The 17,005-nt window shown below is 35.4% G+C and overlaps 1 protein-coding gene across 9 annotated transcripts in view; it reads right to left on the minus strand.

The window, feature by feature from the left end:
• The window catches only part of SGCZ (sarcoglycan zeta), a 920,121-nt gene that overhangs the window by 18,139 nt on the left and 884,977 nt on the right, over positions 1 to 17,005 (minus strand). For all 9 annotated transcript variants that reach the window (XM_079908978.1, XM_079908974.1, XM_079908973.1 and 6 more), the window contains one exon: positions 444 to 516. In XM_079908978.1, the coding sequence (XP_079765104.1) occupies positions 444 to 516 (73 nt within the window). The remainder of the gene's footprint in view (positions 1 to 443; positions 517 to 17,005) is intronic.

The following is a 17,005-nucleotide window of genomic DNA, read 5'->3' on the forward strand; positions in this document are numbered from 1 at the left end:
ACATTTGTTTCTGATTTCCCTCTACTTAAGCCTCCCTGACTATTTACAGCTTTCTCTCACTCTCTGCCTCCCCTTTCTTTATGCCTATGCGTGCCATATATTTCATTATCTATAGCAGATTTTCTGAAATCCCTATTTTTATTAGTCCTCCCCTCAACATCCTCTATAACTGCCTTTTCTTTTCTTTTTCTACACTCCTCCTGTCCGATATGTTTATTTTATATCCATTGTATGTTTGTAAAGGAAAAATATACAGAAGGACAGAATAATAACTCACATTTTCTTACCCTCAATGAAATATCCAATTACGTATTTACCATGTAGGCAGGGAATGTCAATTCTTTATACAGTTACGTAGCATATTTTCTGCTTTAGTTCTTTATATATCAAGGACCATCATCAGTGGTGGAAACAATGACACAGGTATAAATGCCAGGACTTACCTGAGGTCTTGGGAAGGTTCTGCTCTGATGTGAGGTGTTTCAACAGAGTGCCCGAACACTGCTCCTTCAGTGCCTGAGGATAACGTGAATCCAGGAGTCAGTATAAGCAAGTGTACAGACACACTGGTTTTCATTACTACTGTTATGCACCAAATATTCTTCTAAAAATGGGACAACTGAAAATAGAAGTACAGAAAATAAAAGAGAAAAATTGGAAAAGGAGTTTAAGGTAGTGAAGGGCCAAGGAGGGTAAATCTAAGTTTCACCATGTTGACCCTTTTTAAAATGATCTTATTTATAAAAGTTCAGACTGAGTGAGAATTTTCACCTTCTGATCATAGAGCAAGATCCATTTCCTTCCCTTTTCTTTATTTCCAGGTAAGTGAATTTGAGGCATGTATAGGTCACAATATTCAGTTCTTTCTACAAGCAGCAAAGCTTGAATGAAAATGTGGAGAGTGAGCTCTGATGTAGTATAGTATTAATTGTTTCAAGACATAGGTCCATAGGGCATTTAGCAATTTGCCCACAAGCAGCACTAGCCTTTAGTTAGAGTGATCATCGAACTACAGAGAACAGGGCACCTTACTTTGACCTTTCTGGAATTAAGGCTCAATCTAAAACCATGAACGGCTTGAGTTCATTAGAGTGGACTTCACCTGGGATCACAGCTATCTGAAGAGGTCACATGCTCAGGTAGTTGAATGATACTCTATCTAAACTTCCATTTATTGACTCCATTTGATTTTCCAGGTTGACAGAGCTTTTTTCTAATTTAACTGAGCAAATAAAATGATTTTCCTTTCCAAAAATCAAATGCAAAAACACTCGTTAAAGATGAAAAAACAGCCTTCTTTTTTTTTTCTTTTGTAATTTTACATAAATGAGATCATTCCCTTCAGAATAAACTTTATTTTCTTTTGGTTTAATCATCTTCAAACATCTCGGTGTAACAATGTCATGGCTGCTCCATCAATGGCCCCAACAGTAGCTCAACAATACAATGCAAGTAAAAAATACGAATTTTACACCTACAAAGTGAAGCTTCTTCTACTTATCATGAAGAACAATATTAAATATATTGATTCAATAAGCAATGAAAAAATTGCCACTAGGAAATTAGAGCTAACATTTAAATTCCTTAAAAGTAAGTGTATATGTAGGGAAATATGCTAGAATCACCAGAGGACTCCTCTACAGTAAACAGCAATGCAGATTTGGTCTTGAATCACAGAGGAAGAGGTTTTTTTCAGTCTGTAACATCTATATTATGGTTCTAAGGGTAAGTGTACAAGGTTCTGCTCCAGTAAATTCCTTAGATTGCGGATTTCAGTTTATAAGCTAAAAGCTATCCACATTTGTTGACCTCTTATTGGATTTTATTAGTTGCTGGTGGTTTTTTGTTTGTTTTGTTTTTTCCTAGAGAGGATATGTAAGGCATATACTGTTTATTTATTTAACTGTTTTCACAAATTATTTCTTTAAGGAGTTTCCTCTTTTGGTATTTTTTAAAATATTTTATTTCTGTGAGTGGACAATTTTTAGAAATAGGTCTTTGAAAGTAAAGTAACAGTTTTAGATAAAACACTGATTTTGTGACTGTGGAGGGGCTGGCATTTGAAACAACATTCTAAGGCACAAATTTCTAAGTCTCAAGGACAGACCCCTTTGGCATTTTAAAATAAGATATAATTTCCAAGTGAGATAGCTATCCATAGGCAAAGTTCACAAGTTAATTTCTACTATTTTATAATTTTGAAAACTTCCCAGACAAGATGGCAGAAATATAATTAAAGAACAGTAGCAATATTTATTTTAAAACACAGAATGGCACATATAGTATAATAACTTAGTACAGAATATATCAATGAAAGTGAAAGTAGAATGTTATCAAAAGTTTAATTTTACAATGAGGATGAAAGACTGATAAAGGTGTTGATTCTAAGTATCAATATAGAAAACTATTGATGATTAAAAAAAAGATACTTGAAGAAATAAATGTATAATCATACCACCTAAGGGGCTACATTGAAAACTGCATAAAATATCATAAATAATTAACTAACTATAGACTTCCAGATAATGAGAAAATTAATCTCATCCTCTCACTTTTTGTTCTAAAATGAGCCAAAAGGGCAACAATTAATAAGCAACAATGATAATCTTAAAAGGAAATCAGTGAGGAAAAATAAAAGCCATCTGAGCCAGAAACAAACTCTCACAGCATAAAAAATCAAAAAATATATATTTCCCGTGAACGGGAAAATTTTACAAACATCAGACCATTGGTAGGGTTGCCAGACTTAGCAATGAAAAATATTGGACACAATTAATTTTGAAGTTCAGTTAAACATAAAATCATATTTTAGTATAAGTATGCAATACTTGCAGAGGATATACTTATACTAAAAATCATTTTTTGTTTGTCTGAAATTCAAAATTAACTGGGCATCATATATTTTACCTGATAAATCTAACCCTTAGTCAACATTTATTTGGAACAAAAAGATCTGCTTTATCCTCACTTCAGGAAAAAAAAAATGTATTATGAATTCTCACATCTTAAGTTATAGAAACCATGGAAACCAAAAAGGAAAAGGGACAGAAAAAGGAGAAAAAAGAACATAACATAGACATTTATTAATATGTATATTTAAACTTGTTGACTAAATAAATATTTATTGCTTTTGAAAAGGACTGTTCAAAAGGGCACAATGTCAGTTTTGCCTGATTGTATAGATGCTAAAGGATATTTCAGATAATTTAAAGTGATGACAATGTTATAAGATACAGAGAAACATAGACTGTTAACTCTTGTCATCGTCAGGAAAAATGATGCAGGCAAACCTCATGGTCAAAAAATACTGGATCTCATTCATAGGACAATTTCTAGCCTTTAAACAAAAGAATAAGAATGGCATATTTTTTGTTAGAAAGAAGAAAGAGTATATATGAATTGTGGTCCTACTTTATACTTAAAAACAGTTTTAGCCATATGCTAGGATGCTACTCTTTACAAATGCCTAACATAAAATAATCTCACCCAATTAAAAACATCATTAAAAATAAATTTATGTATCCCTACTAGTATGGCTATCTATACTCTAAGTGCTATACTCTAAGCTACTCATTATCAACCCATTGGCCTCCATATATCCTTTGGGAGGGCATTTGCTTCAGAAGGCAGGACAAGAAAAGGAAACCAAAAATTCCTGGTATTCCCAGGTCCTCAACTTCATAGTAACTGAAAAGAAAATTCTGTGAAATATAGCATCTCTCCAGCCACCAGCTTCATGAATTCTACTGTGGTTAATTTCAGATACTATTTTATGGGGTTATTGGGTTTGTGTAGAAGAACCTGTGATCAGTAATATATATACAAGCAAGGCAAAAATACCTCTATGCTTTGAAATATTAGTTTTATATAAATTATCTAATTTTTTCTCACCAACATTTTTAATATATGTAGATAATAGATTGTTTACACTTGAAAAATGAGGATGCTCTACTCAGAGAAAGTAAATACCTTATCGATGAGGCTAGAATCTTGGAGTTCAGGTTTTCTTATGGATACACTATGAACTTTGAAATTAGCCATTTTGGGAAGCAATGCCAGCTGCTTCATTCCATCTAAGTGACCTTGAGCAAGTTATTTAATCTCTCCAAACTTCAATTTCCATTGATACAAATACGTATAGTAATGCCAACCTTGCAGTTTGGGTTAGGTTTTAACTAAATAGGATATTTGGTTCACTGTAAGAATTCAGTATTTCTTAATTCCCTCTCTCTATCAATTTCCTTTATGAAAGTCAGCCACAGAAGATGTACACGTTGTATCTGTAGAGTTAATGTCCCAGCATGGGTCTACTCATTAATATGTGAAATCTCTATTCCCCAAATGTCATAGCTTCAAGTAACATAGTCTCATGCTGAATTTTGAAATCTGAAGTTTAGACACTGAAAAGATATTCTTGAATGTTAAATATTAAATGCATTTTATTAATCAAAACTCTCTTCACTAAATCAAGGAATTTTCTAATGCAGCCGCTTAGGTACCAGATAAGATCAATCAATGCTCAAATAAGCTCTGAGAACGAAGTTTCTTCTAAAAAAAATGTCCAGCATTATCTTACTTTTAATTGACTTCATCATAATATTTAAAAAATTGAGGAAACATGAAAACAAAAATGCATAGTAGAGCCTTTAATAACTGAAGTGGATGGATGATGATTTTTTTCATGTTTTACACTTACTAGTTCTTTGTGCAGGATATAACAGAAATGATATCATTTGAATAATTGTAGTAGGTAAAACAGTCATTAACTCTACCAGGGTTTTAGTTTCCATTCAAAAATCAAAGGAGAAGTTAAAGAAAGAGTAGTACAGGGCATCATTCCTTAGAATATTTCTCTTCTCAAAGTGAAATTTTAGTCATGAATTGGTAAGAATTCCAACCTAAAAGCTTAAGGTAGAGGAATCTGAGTAATGTCAACATACCACCTCTCTTATCTAATCCATGGAATTGTTAGGAGACTTAAATAATCAAAAAATTAATTAACAGTAGGCAGCATTTTAAATTGCTATACTGAATAGGGCTGAAGTCTAGGGTGAATTCATGTAGATTTCAGGGACAAAAATATTCCTGTTTATTCATTATCTTCAAGTTTGATCCTGTGCTATTAAATGCATATAAATTACTCGGTTAATTAAACTGAAAGACACTTTACAATATTTTCTTTTTAATTATTATTCTATTTGAGATCAGGAGCCTTTTTCACTCCTGTAGCTCCACTTCCTGGCACTTTATCTAGTATAATAGAGACATTCATTAGTATGTCTCTCTGAAGTTGTTGAATAAATAAATGTTTTCTTTGGTTTGGAAGTAAGATGAAGAACACAGCAGCAGGAAGCTCCTAGAAGGAGAGCAGTCCTCACTAGGGCCCCCATATGCTGCTCGAAAGGTTTCAACGGAGGAGGCTAAGGTCTGGCACAGAGTGCTTGCTGTTCTGGAAAACCAGAAAGAAAAATAAAAAAGAGAAAAGCCAGGTGGATTGGGAACAAAGGAATGAAGAAAGACTGGGGCACTCTGTGGGAAAAGAAGCTAAAGAGGAGTAGAAACAATGTTGAGTTAAATTCTATTGTTATTTGTCTTGATGTTTGCCAATGAGATCTCCTAGTGCTTTCAGTTTTTCAAGAAAATCTACAATGATCTTTGTATTTTTTTGAGGTTTTGTTTTGGAGAGGGACAAAGAAGGGAATGAATGTCACACCCAGCTCTACACGGGACAGAAGAAATAATAGGAGGCATGAGGCAAAGGATGTTAAGAGAGCATGAGTATCTGTCCGCCTGCCCTCTTCCCCTGACAATTAATGGGAACTTAGGCAGCATTTTAAATTCCTGCACTAGAATAGGGATGAGGTTCAGGGTAAGTTCATTTAGATCTTAAGGGCCAGAAGGATTCTTATTTATTCATTATCTTCAAATTTAAACTTACGCTACTGAATATTTCAAATTCTTTGGAAGTCTTCACACTTTGCTTTCTTTTTTCTTTATTTGAATCTCTTTCCCCCCAGATCTAAATTGGTAGAGTAAAAGATTGGACAGGGAACAGTTTCATTTTATTCCCAAATCTGCCTCTAATTCATTCTTTGATCTTTGACAAGTATTTAAAGCCGCCCCTCCATTGCTATTTGTAAAATTAAGCTCTAAATAACATGATCTCTAAGGTACCTTCAATTTCTAACTGTCACAAGTTACATAATTTTTTCTGACATGTCGAAACCTGTATACCTCTTCTCATTTCTCCTTAAATACAAGTGGAAATAAGTTTGCCCCTGCAGATCGACAGAAAAATTATTTGGGGGAAGGGATGGAATAATCATATTGGAAAAAGTAAATTATTAACTATCATATCTTTTACTCCGTTAAAATGAGTTCCTCTGAATCCTGAAAGCATCATTACCCTTTAAAAGGAGAAATGTCAACCCATTTCAACATACATCTCTTACTTGTGTTATTTTAAGAGTCTAAATGGTGTTCCTGCTTCCAGCTAACTGCACAAAATACCACCTATACATTGCTATATTAATCTTACCAAACCTCTTGATATCTCACCTGTACAAAAACCTGTAATTATTTTCTTGTATAATGCTTTTGCCCACCATTCAAGACTTCTGCTTGAATGCAAAATCCATTCATTCAGACTTATTTTCCTCTACTCATCTATAAATCTATTTACTAATTTTCCCACCTGTTAAGGTAAATACAATCTGTTCATTCTCTGACTATATTTGGGGTTTACTACCTATAGCACTCATTGAGAAGCTATCATATCTATTCTGAAATTTTACATGCTAAATTATATATTACTCCCCATCTAGGCTAAAAAATATATATATATATCAAAGACGTTCCTTATATTCCATTGTATTCTTGTGAGCAACATGGTATCTTACATATGTGAGGTAATTAATAAATATTGGTAAGGATCAATATTTCAAGGACTTTCTTCTTGAAAGCTTTTTCCCGTTTTTAACCCTCCTAGGTTGATTAATGGTACAATCATGCCCTAAAAACTCAAGTCAGAAATGGGGAAATATACTGAGATGCCCCTTCTTGTTCAACTTCCCTATTAGTTTACTTCTTTTTACCACTTCAGTATCACTTATATTTTCTCCCAGTTATTCCTCGATACCACAGCCAACTAATGTTCTGAAATTCAAAGCTGACTGTGTAATTCTCACTTAAAATGCTTCTGGAATCCAAAAGTCTGTGGAAGTCAAACCCAAATTCCTTAGTAGGACTTACCTGTTAGCAGTTTTCTGCATTTTATACTCCAGTGACAATAAAACTTTTGCATATTTTGAAATGTTTATAAACTGTTAAGAGTACCACTTCTGGGGCTTCCCTGGTGGCGCAGTGGTTGAGACTCTGCCTGCCAATGCAGGGGACCCGGGTTCGTGCCCCAGTCTGGGAGGATCCCACATGCCGCGGAGCGGCTGGGCCCGTGAGCCATGGCCGCTGAGCCTGCGCATCCGAAGCCTGTGCTCCGCAACGGGAGAGGCCACAGCAGTGAGAGGCCCGCGTAACGCAAAAAAAAAAAAAAAAAAAAAAAAAGAGTACCACTTCTTCCCGACATACCTCTCTTGTCCCTTTAATGGTCATCTCTACTCATTTTCAGGATCTGATTCTAAATGATTTTCTCTGTGAACCATTTTCTGTGTCCTTCCTGCTTTTCCTCTTTCTGCTCAGTTTCCCGAGCTCCTTGTGAAAATTACTATACACAGCAGTTATACTGCTTTGCAATTCACGTTAAACTTCTACCCAGTAATTTATGAGTTCCTTGAACTCAAGGACTTTGTCTTAATAAATTTTGTATGCTTAGTACTGATCTTGAATTCTGATATACAGTTAAGGATCAGTAAATCAAAGAATGGGAATGAAAAAATTAATAAAAGCGTGAATAAATTAAAAATTATTCTGCAGTATTTTATGATTGATATGTAAAACTTGCTAAGTTTCTGTTTCCCAGTATATTTCTTCATTTAATACTTCAAAACAAATCAGGTTATTAATATCCTGAGGTGATGATCTGAATTTATTAAAACTGTTATTATGAGCCTATTCAATGTTCATTTTTCTATTAAAACAGGGAAACGGTACTGTTAAATTGTCTCTCTGAAACAGAAACAAACCCCTACCATGTTGTTCATTTGAAAGCAGAGGATAAGCTGCCAATATTTCTGAAAATAAATTATTTCAAAATCTGTTTTTACTTTTCAGTCAGCAGTTTTCATAATTTAAAAAATACCTCAAGGCATTTACTCTCAGATGCCAAATCATGTCCTCTTTTCAACTTTTAATGTTTTCAGAAGATAAAAAGAGATCATGGAAAAGATACTTAGATGATCAGATTGACAATACATTAGAATAAACCTATTTTCCTCAAGATGAAATATATTCAAAAATGAAATGTTTTATCACTAATAAAGAAAATTAAACTTAAATATATCAAGATTTGAAATTACGCAGAGACCCTTCTTGCTCATATTTTCTAACCTTCAAGTAGCTTGTATTTTTCTAGCATTTATCTCTGATGTCTTGGGGGGAAAAAGCTCTTCTTTTGTTAATTCCTTCTATTCCTTTTAATGAAGCAAAAAATAACTGAAATTTAAAAGTGTGTGGAGAAAACAAAAAAGAAAAAAAATGTTCAAATTGAATGATACTTGATGGAAACTACATCTAGGAAAAAGATATAGAAATAATCCCTCTTTCAAATTTCCACCTTCGGAAAAGAATATCAGAAGCTCAAGCAGAGCTTTCATCATTCACTTTTAGGATATATATTTTCAGAAAATAATAAGTAATTCCAAGGTCTATAATTACTAAGGTTGTCATTTTGCCCTTTACCTTAATAACCACTAAAGGAATAAGAAGCAATACACACCTGAGACATTTAAAAAATCTTAAATGAACAAGTATTACCAACAGCATATCTTTAGCAAACACAATCATAAGATTCTTTTGTTATGGATTTATCAAAAGGCGGCTACATTTGAATTGACTGATCACTCCATTATGCACATTCTAACAGAAACTGAAACATAAAAATGTGAAATAACTTGAAAACAAATGAACTACCTATATATTTTTTTATTTTGCAAAATATTTCATAAAAATATCAGTTCATGATGTGATTTGGAAAATTAATAAAACAAGATCTCTACGTGAATTACCTTTTTACTACATTTAAGTTATCTTTGCAAGCTTTGAGACACTTAATCTAGTAGTATATTTTGTTCTGAGGTTTGGACATTTTACCTAAATACAGATAGCATAGCTAGTGCTAGTTTTGCTTCTTTGAGGTCACATTCATTTTTATGCAGGAATATTTTCTGTATAGCCCTTTCCTTTACAAACTTTATCATTACTTAATCCACATGCAATTTAAGCTTTTCTGATCCCTGTGGAAATTCTTTATCTAAAAATGTACTGTTAGTCGTACCATAAACTCAGGTTCTTTGGGAAAATAAAGGAATACCTTAATCCTGCCTTTTTGTCTTATTTTATTTAGATTCTTCACCCCTATTTAAACTAGTTTCTGGAGAAAAGTAAGATGGGCTTTCTACTGCTGTTGGTCATAGGCAGGAAGACTGTGTTTCCAACTGGCACACCACGCTGATCATTTCAAGTGGAATGCACAAGGACAGCTACTACCCCTGATACTTCTGATACATTGCCACTAAAGCACATTATATGGAAGATAGAAATCCATAGAAATTTATCCAAAAGTGGTGGTACCCAACGGTCTGTAGTGGCTTCAGATACTACATGTGTTTATGGATTTACAGGCATACCCTGGAGATACTGCAGGTTCGGTTCCAAACCATGGCAAGAAAGCAAATAAATGCAATAAAGCAAGTTACACAAATGTTTTGGTTTCCCAGAGCATATAAAAGTTATGTTTCTACCATACTGCAGTCTGTTAAGTGTGCAATACCATTACATCTAAAAAAACAATGTACATACCTTAATTTAAAATATTTTATTGCTAAATAAATGCCAACCATCAACTGAGCCTTCAGTCAGTCATAATTTTTTTTGCTGGTGAAGGATTTAAAATATTGCAAGAATTACCAAAATGTGACACAAAGATATGAACTGAGCAAATGCTGTTGGAAAAATGGTGCCCATAGATTTGCTTAATACAGGATAGTCACACACCTTCAGTTTGTAAAAAACACAGTATCTGCAAAGTGCAATAAAGCAAAGAGAAATAAAATGAGCTATGCCTGTATCTGAAACTTTCCACAATCATTTTTTCAATAAAAAAAAAAAACTTGTGTGTTCAAAAGATGCTAATTCTATAAATGGCTTTATGGACCTGAGCCACAGAGTTAATATATATAAATCAGCATCTGAACGCAACTAGGACTTCTAACACGGTACCTTATTAAACACAGTTGAGTTAGACTTTCCTTCTTATCGCAATATAGCTAAGTGATTCTAAAATATCAGAGGGACTTCCCTGGCGGTCCAGTGGTTAAGATTCTGCTCTTTCAACGCAGGGGGGTGCGGGTTTGATCCCTGATCGGGGAGCTAACGATCCCCCATGCCTAGGGGTCAAAAAACCAAAACATAACATAGAAGCAATATTGTAACAAACAATAAAGGCATCAAAAATGGTTTACATCGGGTTTCCCTGGTGGCGCAGTGGTTGAGAGTCCGCCTGCCGATGCAGGGGACATGGGTTCGTGCCCCAGTCCGGGAAGATCCCACGTGCCGCAAAGCGGCTGGGCCCATGAGCCATGGCCGCTGAGCCTGCGCGTCCGGAGCCTGTGCTATGCAACGGGAGAGGTCACAACAGTGAGAGGCCCGCGTACCGCAAAAAAAAAAAAAAAAAGGTTCACATCAAAAAATATTTTTAAAAAATAAATGAAACATCAGAGTTTAACCTGTCATTTTCTGAGTGTCTGTGCAGTTGTGGACAAAGTCATAATTTGGAATTTTCATTTGGCAACCTGCCTTAAAACATGTTTCCACTCTTTTAGTAATAATCGTTTTATAAACATTGAGGTGAAAAATGCAAGTATCAAAAAGTCTATCCTCCAATAACAGGATAATGTGGCATTCATAGATAGAGACCAGTTGGGAAACAGCTAGGAAGAAAGCACTTGCTAATGCCGAAACAAACTCCCTTCCATCCTTTTGTTCCTATGAGTTTTTTGTTTTTTTTTTTAACCTCTTATTGTTCCACATGCTCCTGTGAATTTTATGTTATCACCTGCCATGTAATTCATTGTGTGCCAATAGGGAAACAAAGAGAGCTCATTTATCTGTGTTTGTTTTCTATTCACAAGAGGTTAGGTAGCATTACTTTTTTAACGTCTTTATTGGAGTATAATTGCTTTACAATGTTGTGTTAGTTTCTGCTGTATAACAAAGTGAATGAGCTATAGTATATGAATATCCCCATATCTCCTTCCCCTTGTGTCTCCCTCCCACCCTCCCTATCCCACCCCTCTAGGTGGTCACAAAGCACAGAGCTGATCTCCCTGTGCTATCCCGGCTGCTATCCCAGCTGATCTCCCTGCTGCTTCCTTCTAGATATCTGCTTTACATTTGATAGTGTATATATGTAAATGCCACTCTCTCACTTCCTCTCAGCTTACCCTTCCCCCTCCCCGTGTCCTGAAGTCCATTCACTATGTCTGCGTCTTTATTCCTGTCCTGCCCCTAGGTTCTTCAGAACCTTTTTTTTTTTAGATTCCATATATATGTGTTAGCATACAGTATTTGTTTTTCTCTTTCTGATTTACTTCACTCTGCATGAGAGATTCTAGGTCCATCCACCTGATTACAAATAAATCAATTTTGTTTCTTCTAATGGCTGAGTAATATTCCATTGTATATGTGTAACACATATTTTTTTTTTTTTTTTTTTTTTTTGTGGTATGAGGGCCTCTCACTGTTGTGGCCTCTCCCATTGCGAAGCACAGGCTCCGGACGCACAGGCACAGCGGCCATGGCTCACGGGCCCAGCCGCTCTGCGGCATATGGGATCCTCCCAGACCGGGGCATGAACCCGTGTCCCCTGCATCGGCAGGTGGACTCTCAACCACTGAGCCACCAGGGAAGCCCTACCACATCTTTATTCATTCATCTGTCGTTGGACACTTAGGTTGCTTCCATGTCCTGGCTATTGTAAATAGTGCTGCAATGAACATTGTGGTACATGACTCTTTTTGAATTATGGTTTTCTCAGGGTATATGCCCAGTAGTGGGATTGCTGGGTCATATGGTAGTTCTATTTTTAGTTTTTTAAGGGACCTCCATACTGTTCTCCATAGTGGCTGTATCAATTTACATTCCCACCAACAGTGCAAGAGGGTTCCCTTTTCTCCACACCTTCTCCAGCATTTATTGTTTGTAGATTTTTTGACGATGGCCATTCTGACTGGTGTGAGGTGATACCTCATCGCAGTTTTGAACTGCATTTCTTTAATGATTAGTGATATTGAGCATCCTTTCATGTGTTTGTTGGCAATCTGTATATATTCTTTGGAGAAATGTCTGTTTAGGTCTTCTGCCCATTTTTGATTGGGTTGTTTGTTTTTTTGATATTGAACTGCATGAGCTGCTTGTATATTTTGGCGATTAATCCTTTGTCAGTTGCTTCATTTGCAAATATTTTCTCCCATTCTGAGGGTTGTCTTTTTGTCTTGTTTATGGTTTCCTTTGCTGTGCCAAAGCTTTTAAGTTTCATTAGGTCCCATTTGTTTATTTTTGTTTTTATTTCCATTTCTCTAGCAGGTGGGTCAAAAAGGATCTTGCTGCGATGTACGTCACAGGGTGTTCTGCCTATGTTTTGCTCTAAGAGTTTTATAGTGTCTGGCCTTACATTTAGGTCTTTAATCCATTTTGAGTTTATTTTTGTGTATGGTGTTAGGGAGTGTTCTAATATCATTCTTTTACATGTATCTGTCCAGTTTTCCCAGCACTGCTAATTGAAGAGGCTGTCTTTTCTCCATTGTATATTCTTGCCTCCTTTATCAAAGATAAGGTGACCATATGTGCGTGGGTTACTCTCTGGGCTTTCTGTCCTGTTGCATTGATCTACATTTCTGTTTTTGTGCCAGTACCATACTGTCTCGATTACTGTAGCTTTGTATTTTATAGTCTGAAGTCAGGGAGCATGATTCCTCCAGCTCAGTTTTTCTTTCTCAAGATTGCTTTTGGCTATTCAGGGTCTTTTGTGTTTACATACAAATTGTGAATTTTTTTTGTTCTAGTTCTGTGAAAAATGCCATTGGTAGTTTGATAGGGATTGCATTGAATCTGTAGATTGTTTTGGGTAGGATAGTCATTTTCACTATGTTGACTCTTCCAATCCAAGAACGTGGTATATCTCTCCATCTGTTTGTATCATCTTTAATTTCTTTCATCAGTGTCTTATAATTTTCCACATACAGGTCTTTTATCTCCTTAGGCAGGTTTATTCCTAGGTATTTTATTCTTTTTGTTGCAGTGGTAAATGGGAGTGTTTCCTTAATTTCTCTTTCAGATATTTCATCTTAGCATATAGGAATGCAAGAGATTTCTGTGCATTAATTTGTATCCTGCTACTTTACCAAATTCATTGATTAGCTCTAGTAGTTTTCTGGTAGCATCTTTAGGATTCTCTATGTATAGTTTCATATAATCTGCAAACAGTGACAGTTTTACTTCTTCTTTTCTGACTTGGAGTCCTTTTATTTCTTTTTCTTCTCTGATTGCTGAGGCTAAAACTTCCAAAACTATGTTGAATAATAGTGGTGAGAGTGGGCAACCTTGGCTTGCTCTTGATCTTAGTGGAAATGGTTTCAGTTTTTCACGATTGAGAATGATGTTGGCTGTGGGTTTCTCATATATGGCCTTTATTATGTTGAGGTAAGTTCCCTCTATGTCTACTTTCTGGAGGGTTTTTATCATAAATGGGTGTTGAATTTTGTTGAAAGCTTTTTCTCCATCTATTGAGATGATCATATGGTTTTTATCCTTCAGTTTGTTAATATGGTGTATCACATTGAATGATTTGTGTAAATTGAAGAATCCTTGCATTCCTGGGGTAAACCCCACTTGATCATGGTGTATGATCCTTTTAATGTGCTGTTGGATTCTGTTTGCTACAATTTTGTTCATGATTTTTGCATCTGTGTTCATCAGTGATATTGGCCTGTAGTTTTCTTTCTTTGTGACATCTTTGTCTGGTTTTGGTATCAGGGTGATGGTGGCCACGTAGAATGAGTTTGGGAGTGTTCCTCCCTCTGCTATATTTTGGAAGAGTTTGAGAAGGATAGGTGTTAGCTCTTCTCTAAATGTTTGATAGATTTTGCCTGTGAATCCATCTAGTCCTGAGCTTTTGTTTGTTGGAAGATTTCTAATCACAGTTTCAATTTCAGTGCTTGTGATTGGTCTGTTCATATTTTCTATTTCTTCCTGGTTCAGCCTTGGAAGGTTGTGCTTTTCTAAGAATTTGTCCATTTCTTCCAGGTTGTCCATTTTATGGCATATAGTTGCTTGTAGTAATCTCTCATGATCCTTTGTAGTTCTGCAGTGTCAGTTATTACTTCTCCTTTTCATTTCTAATTCAGTTGATTTGAATCCTCCTGGTTTTTCTTGATGAGTCTGGCTAATGGTTTATCAATTTTGTTTAACATCTCAAAGAAACAGCTTTTAGTTTTATTGATCTTTGCTATTGTTTTCTTCATTTCTTTTTCATTTACTTCAAAGTAATTTTAATTAATTAATTTATTTTTGGCTGCGTTGGGTCTTCATTGCTGCTCAAAGCCTTTCTCTAGTTGAGGCAAGCTTGGGGTATTCTTCTTTGCAGTGCGTGGGCTTCTCATTGCGGTGGCTTCTCTTGCTGTGGAGCACGGGCTCTAGGCACGTGGCCTTCAGTAGTTGTGGCATGCAAGCTCTAGAGCACAGGCTCAGTAGTTGTGGTGCCTGGGCTTAGTTGCTTCATAGCATGTGGGATCTTCCTGGACCAGGGCTCGAACCCACGTCTCCTGCATTGCCAGGCAGATTCTTAACCACTGCGCCACCAGGGAAGCCCTTATTTATTTATTTCTCATCTGATTTTTATGATTTCTTTCCTTCTGCTAAATTCGGGGGGTTTTTTGTTCTTCTTTCTCTAATTGTTTTAGGTGTAAGCTGCGGTTGTTTATTTGAGATATTTCTTGTTTCTTGAGGCAGGATTTTATTGCTGTAAACTTCCCTCTTTGAACTGCTTTTGCTGCATCCCACAGGTTTTGGGTTGTAGTGTTTTCATTGTCATTTGTTTCTAGGTATGTTTTGATTTCCTCTTTGATTTCTTCAGTGATCTCTTGGTTATTTAGTAGTGTATTGTTTAGCTTCCAAGTGTTTGTATTTTTAAAAGTTTTTTTCCTGTAATTGATATCTAGTCTCATAGTGTTGTGGTCGGAAAAGATACTTGATACAATTTCAATTTTCTTAAATTTACCAAGGCTTGATTTCTGACCCAAGATATGATCTATCCTGCAGAATGTTCCATGAGCAGTTGAGAAGAAAGTGTATTCTGTTGTTTTTGGATGGAATGTCATATAAATATCAATTAAGTCCATTTGGTTTAATGTATCATTTAAATCTTGTGTTTCCTTATTTATTTTCATTTTGGATGATCTGTCCATTGGTGAAAGTGGGATGTTAAAGTCCCCTACTATGATTGTGTTACAGTCGATTTCCCCTGTTATGGTTGTTAGCTTTGCCTTATGTATTGAGGTGCTCCTATGTTGGGTGCATAAATATTACAATTGTTATACCTTCTTCTTAGATTGATCCCTTGATAATTATGTAGTGTCATTCTTTGTCTCTTGTAATAGTCTTTGTTTTAAAGTCTATTTTTTCTGATATGAGAATTGTTACTTCAGCTTTCTTCTGATTTCCATTTGCATGGGATATCTTTTTCCATCCCTTCACTTTCATTCTGTATGTGTCCCTAGGTCTGAAGTGGGTCTCTTGTAGAGAGCATATATACGGGTCTTGTTTTTCTATCCATTCAGCCTGTCTGTGTCTTTTGGTTGGAGCACTTAATCCGTTTACATTTAAGGTAATTACTGATGTGTATGTTCCTATTACCGTTTTCTTAATTGTTTTGGGTTTGCTTTTGTAAGTCTTTTCCTTCTCTTGTATTTCCAGCCTAGAGAAGTTCCTTTAGCATTTGTTGTAAAGCCAGTTTCGTGGTGCTGAATTCTCTTAGTTTTTGCTTGTCTGTAAAGGTTTTAACTTCTCTGTCAAATCTGAATGAGATCCTTGCTGGGTAGAGTAATCTTGGTTGTAGGTTTTCCTCTTTCATCACTTTAAATATATTCTGCCACTCCCTTCTGGCTTGCAGAGTTTCTTCTGAAAGATTAGCTGTTAACCTTATAGGGATTCCTTTGTATGTTATTTGTTTCTTTTCCCTTGCTGCTTTTAATTTTTATTCTTTGTACGTAATTTTTGATAGTTTGATTAGTAAGTGTCTTGGCGTGTTTCTCCTTGGATTTATCCTGTATTGGACTTTCTGTTCTTCCTGGACTTGATTGACTGTTTCCTTTCCCATGTTAGGGAAGTTTTCAACTATAATTTCTTCAAATATTTTCTCAGTCCCTTTCTTTTTCTCTTCTTCCTCTGGAAGGCCCTATAATTCTAATGTTGGTGCATTTAATGTTGTCCCAGAGGTCTCTGAGACTGTCCTCAATTCTTTTCATTCTTTTTTCTTTATTCTGCTCTGTGGTAGTTATTTACACTATTTTATCTTCTAGCTCACTTATCCGAAATTCTGCTTCAGTTATTCTGCTATTGATTCCTTCTAGAGAAGTTTTAATTTCATATATTGTGTTGCTCATCATTGTTTGTATGCTCTTTAGTTCTTCTAGGTCCTTGTTAAATGTTTCTTGTGTTTTCTTCATTCTGCTTCCAAGATTTTGTATGATCTTTAGTATGATTACTCTGAATTCTTTTTCAGGTAGACTGCCTATTTCCTCTTCATTTGTTTGGTCTGGTGGGCTTTTACTTTGTT

Source organism: Stenella coeruleoalba (assembly GCF_951394435.1).
Source record: "Stenella coeruleoalba genome assembly, chromosome: 21".
Taxonomy (NCBI): Eukaryota; Metazoa; Chordata; class Mammalia; order Artiodactyla; family Delphinidae; genus Stenella; species Stenella coeruleoalba.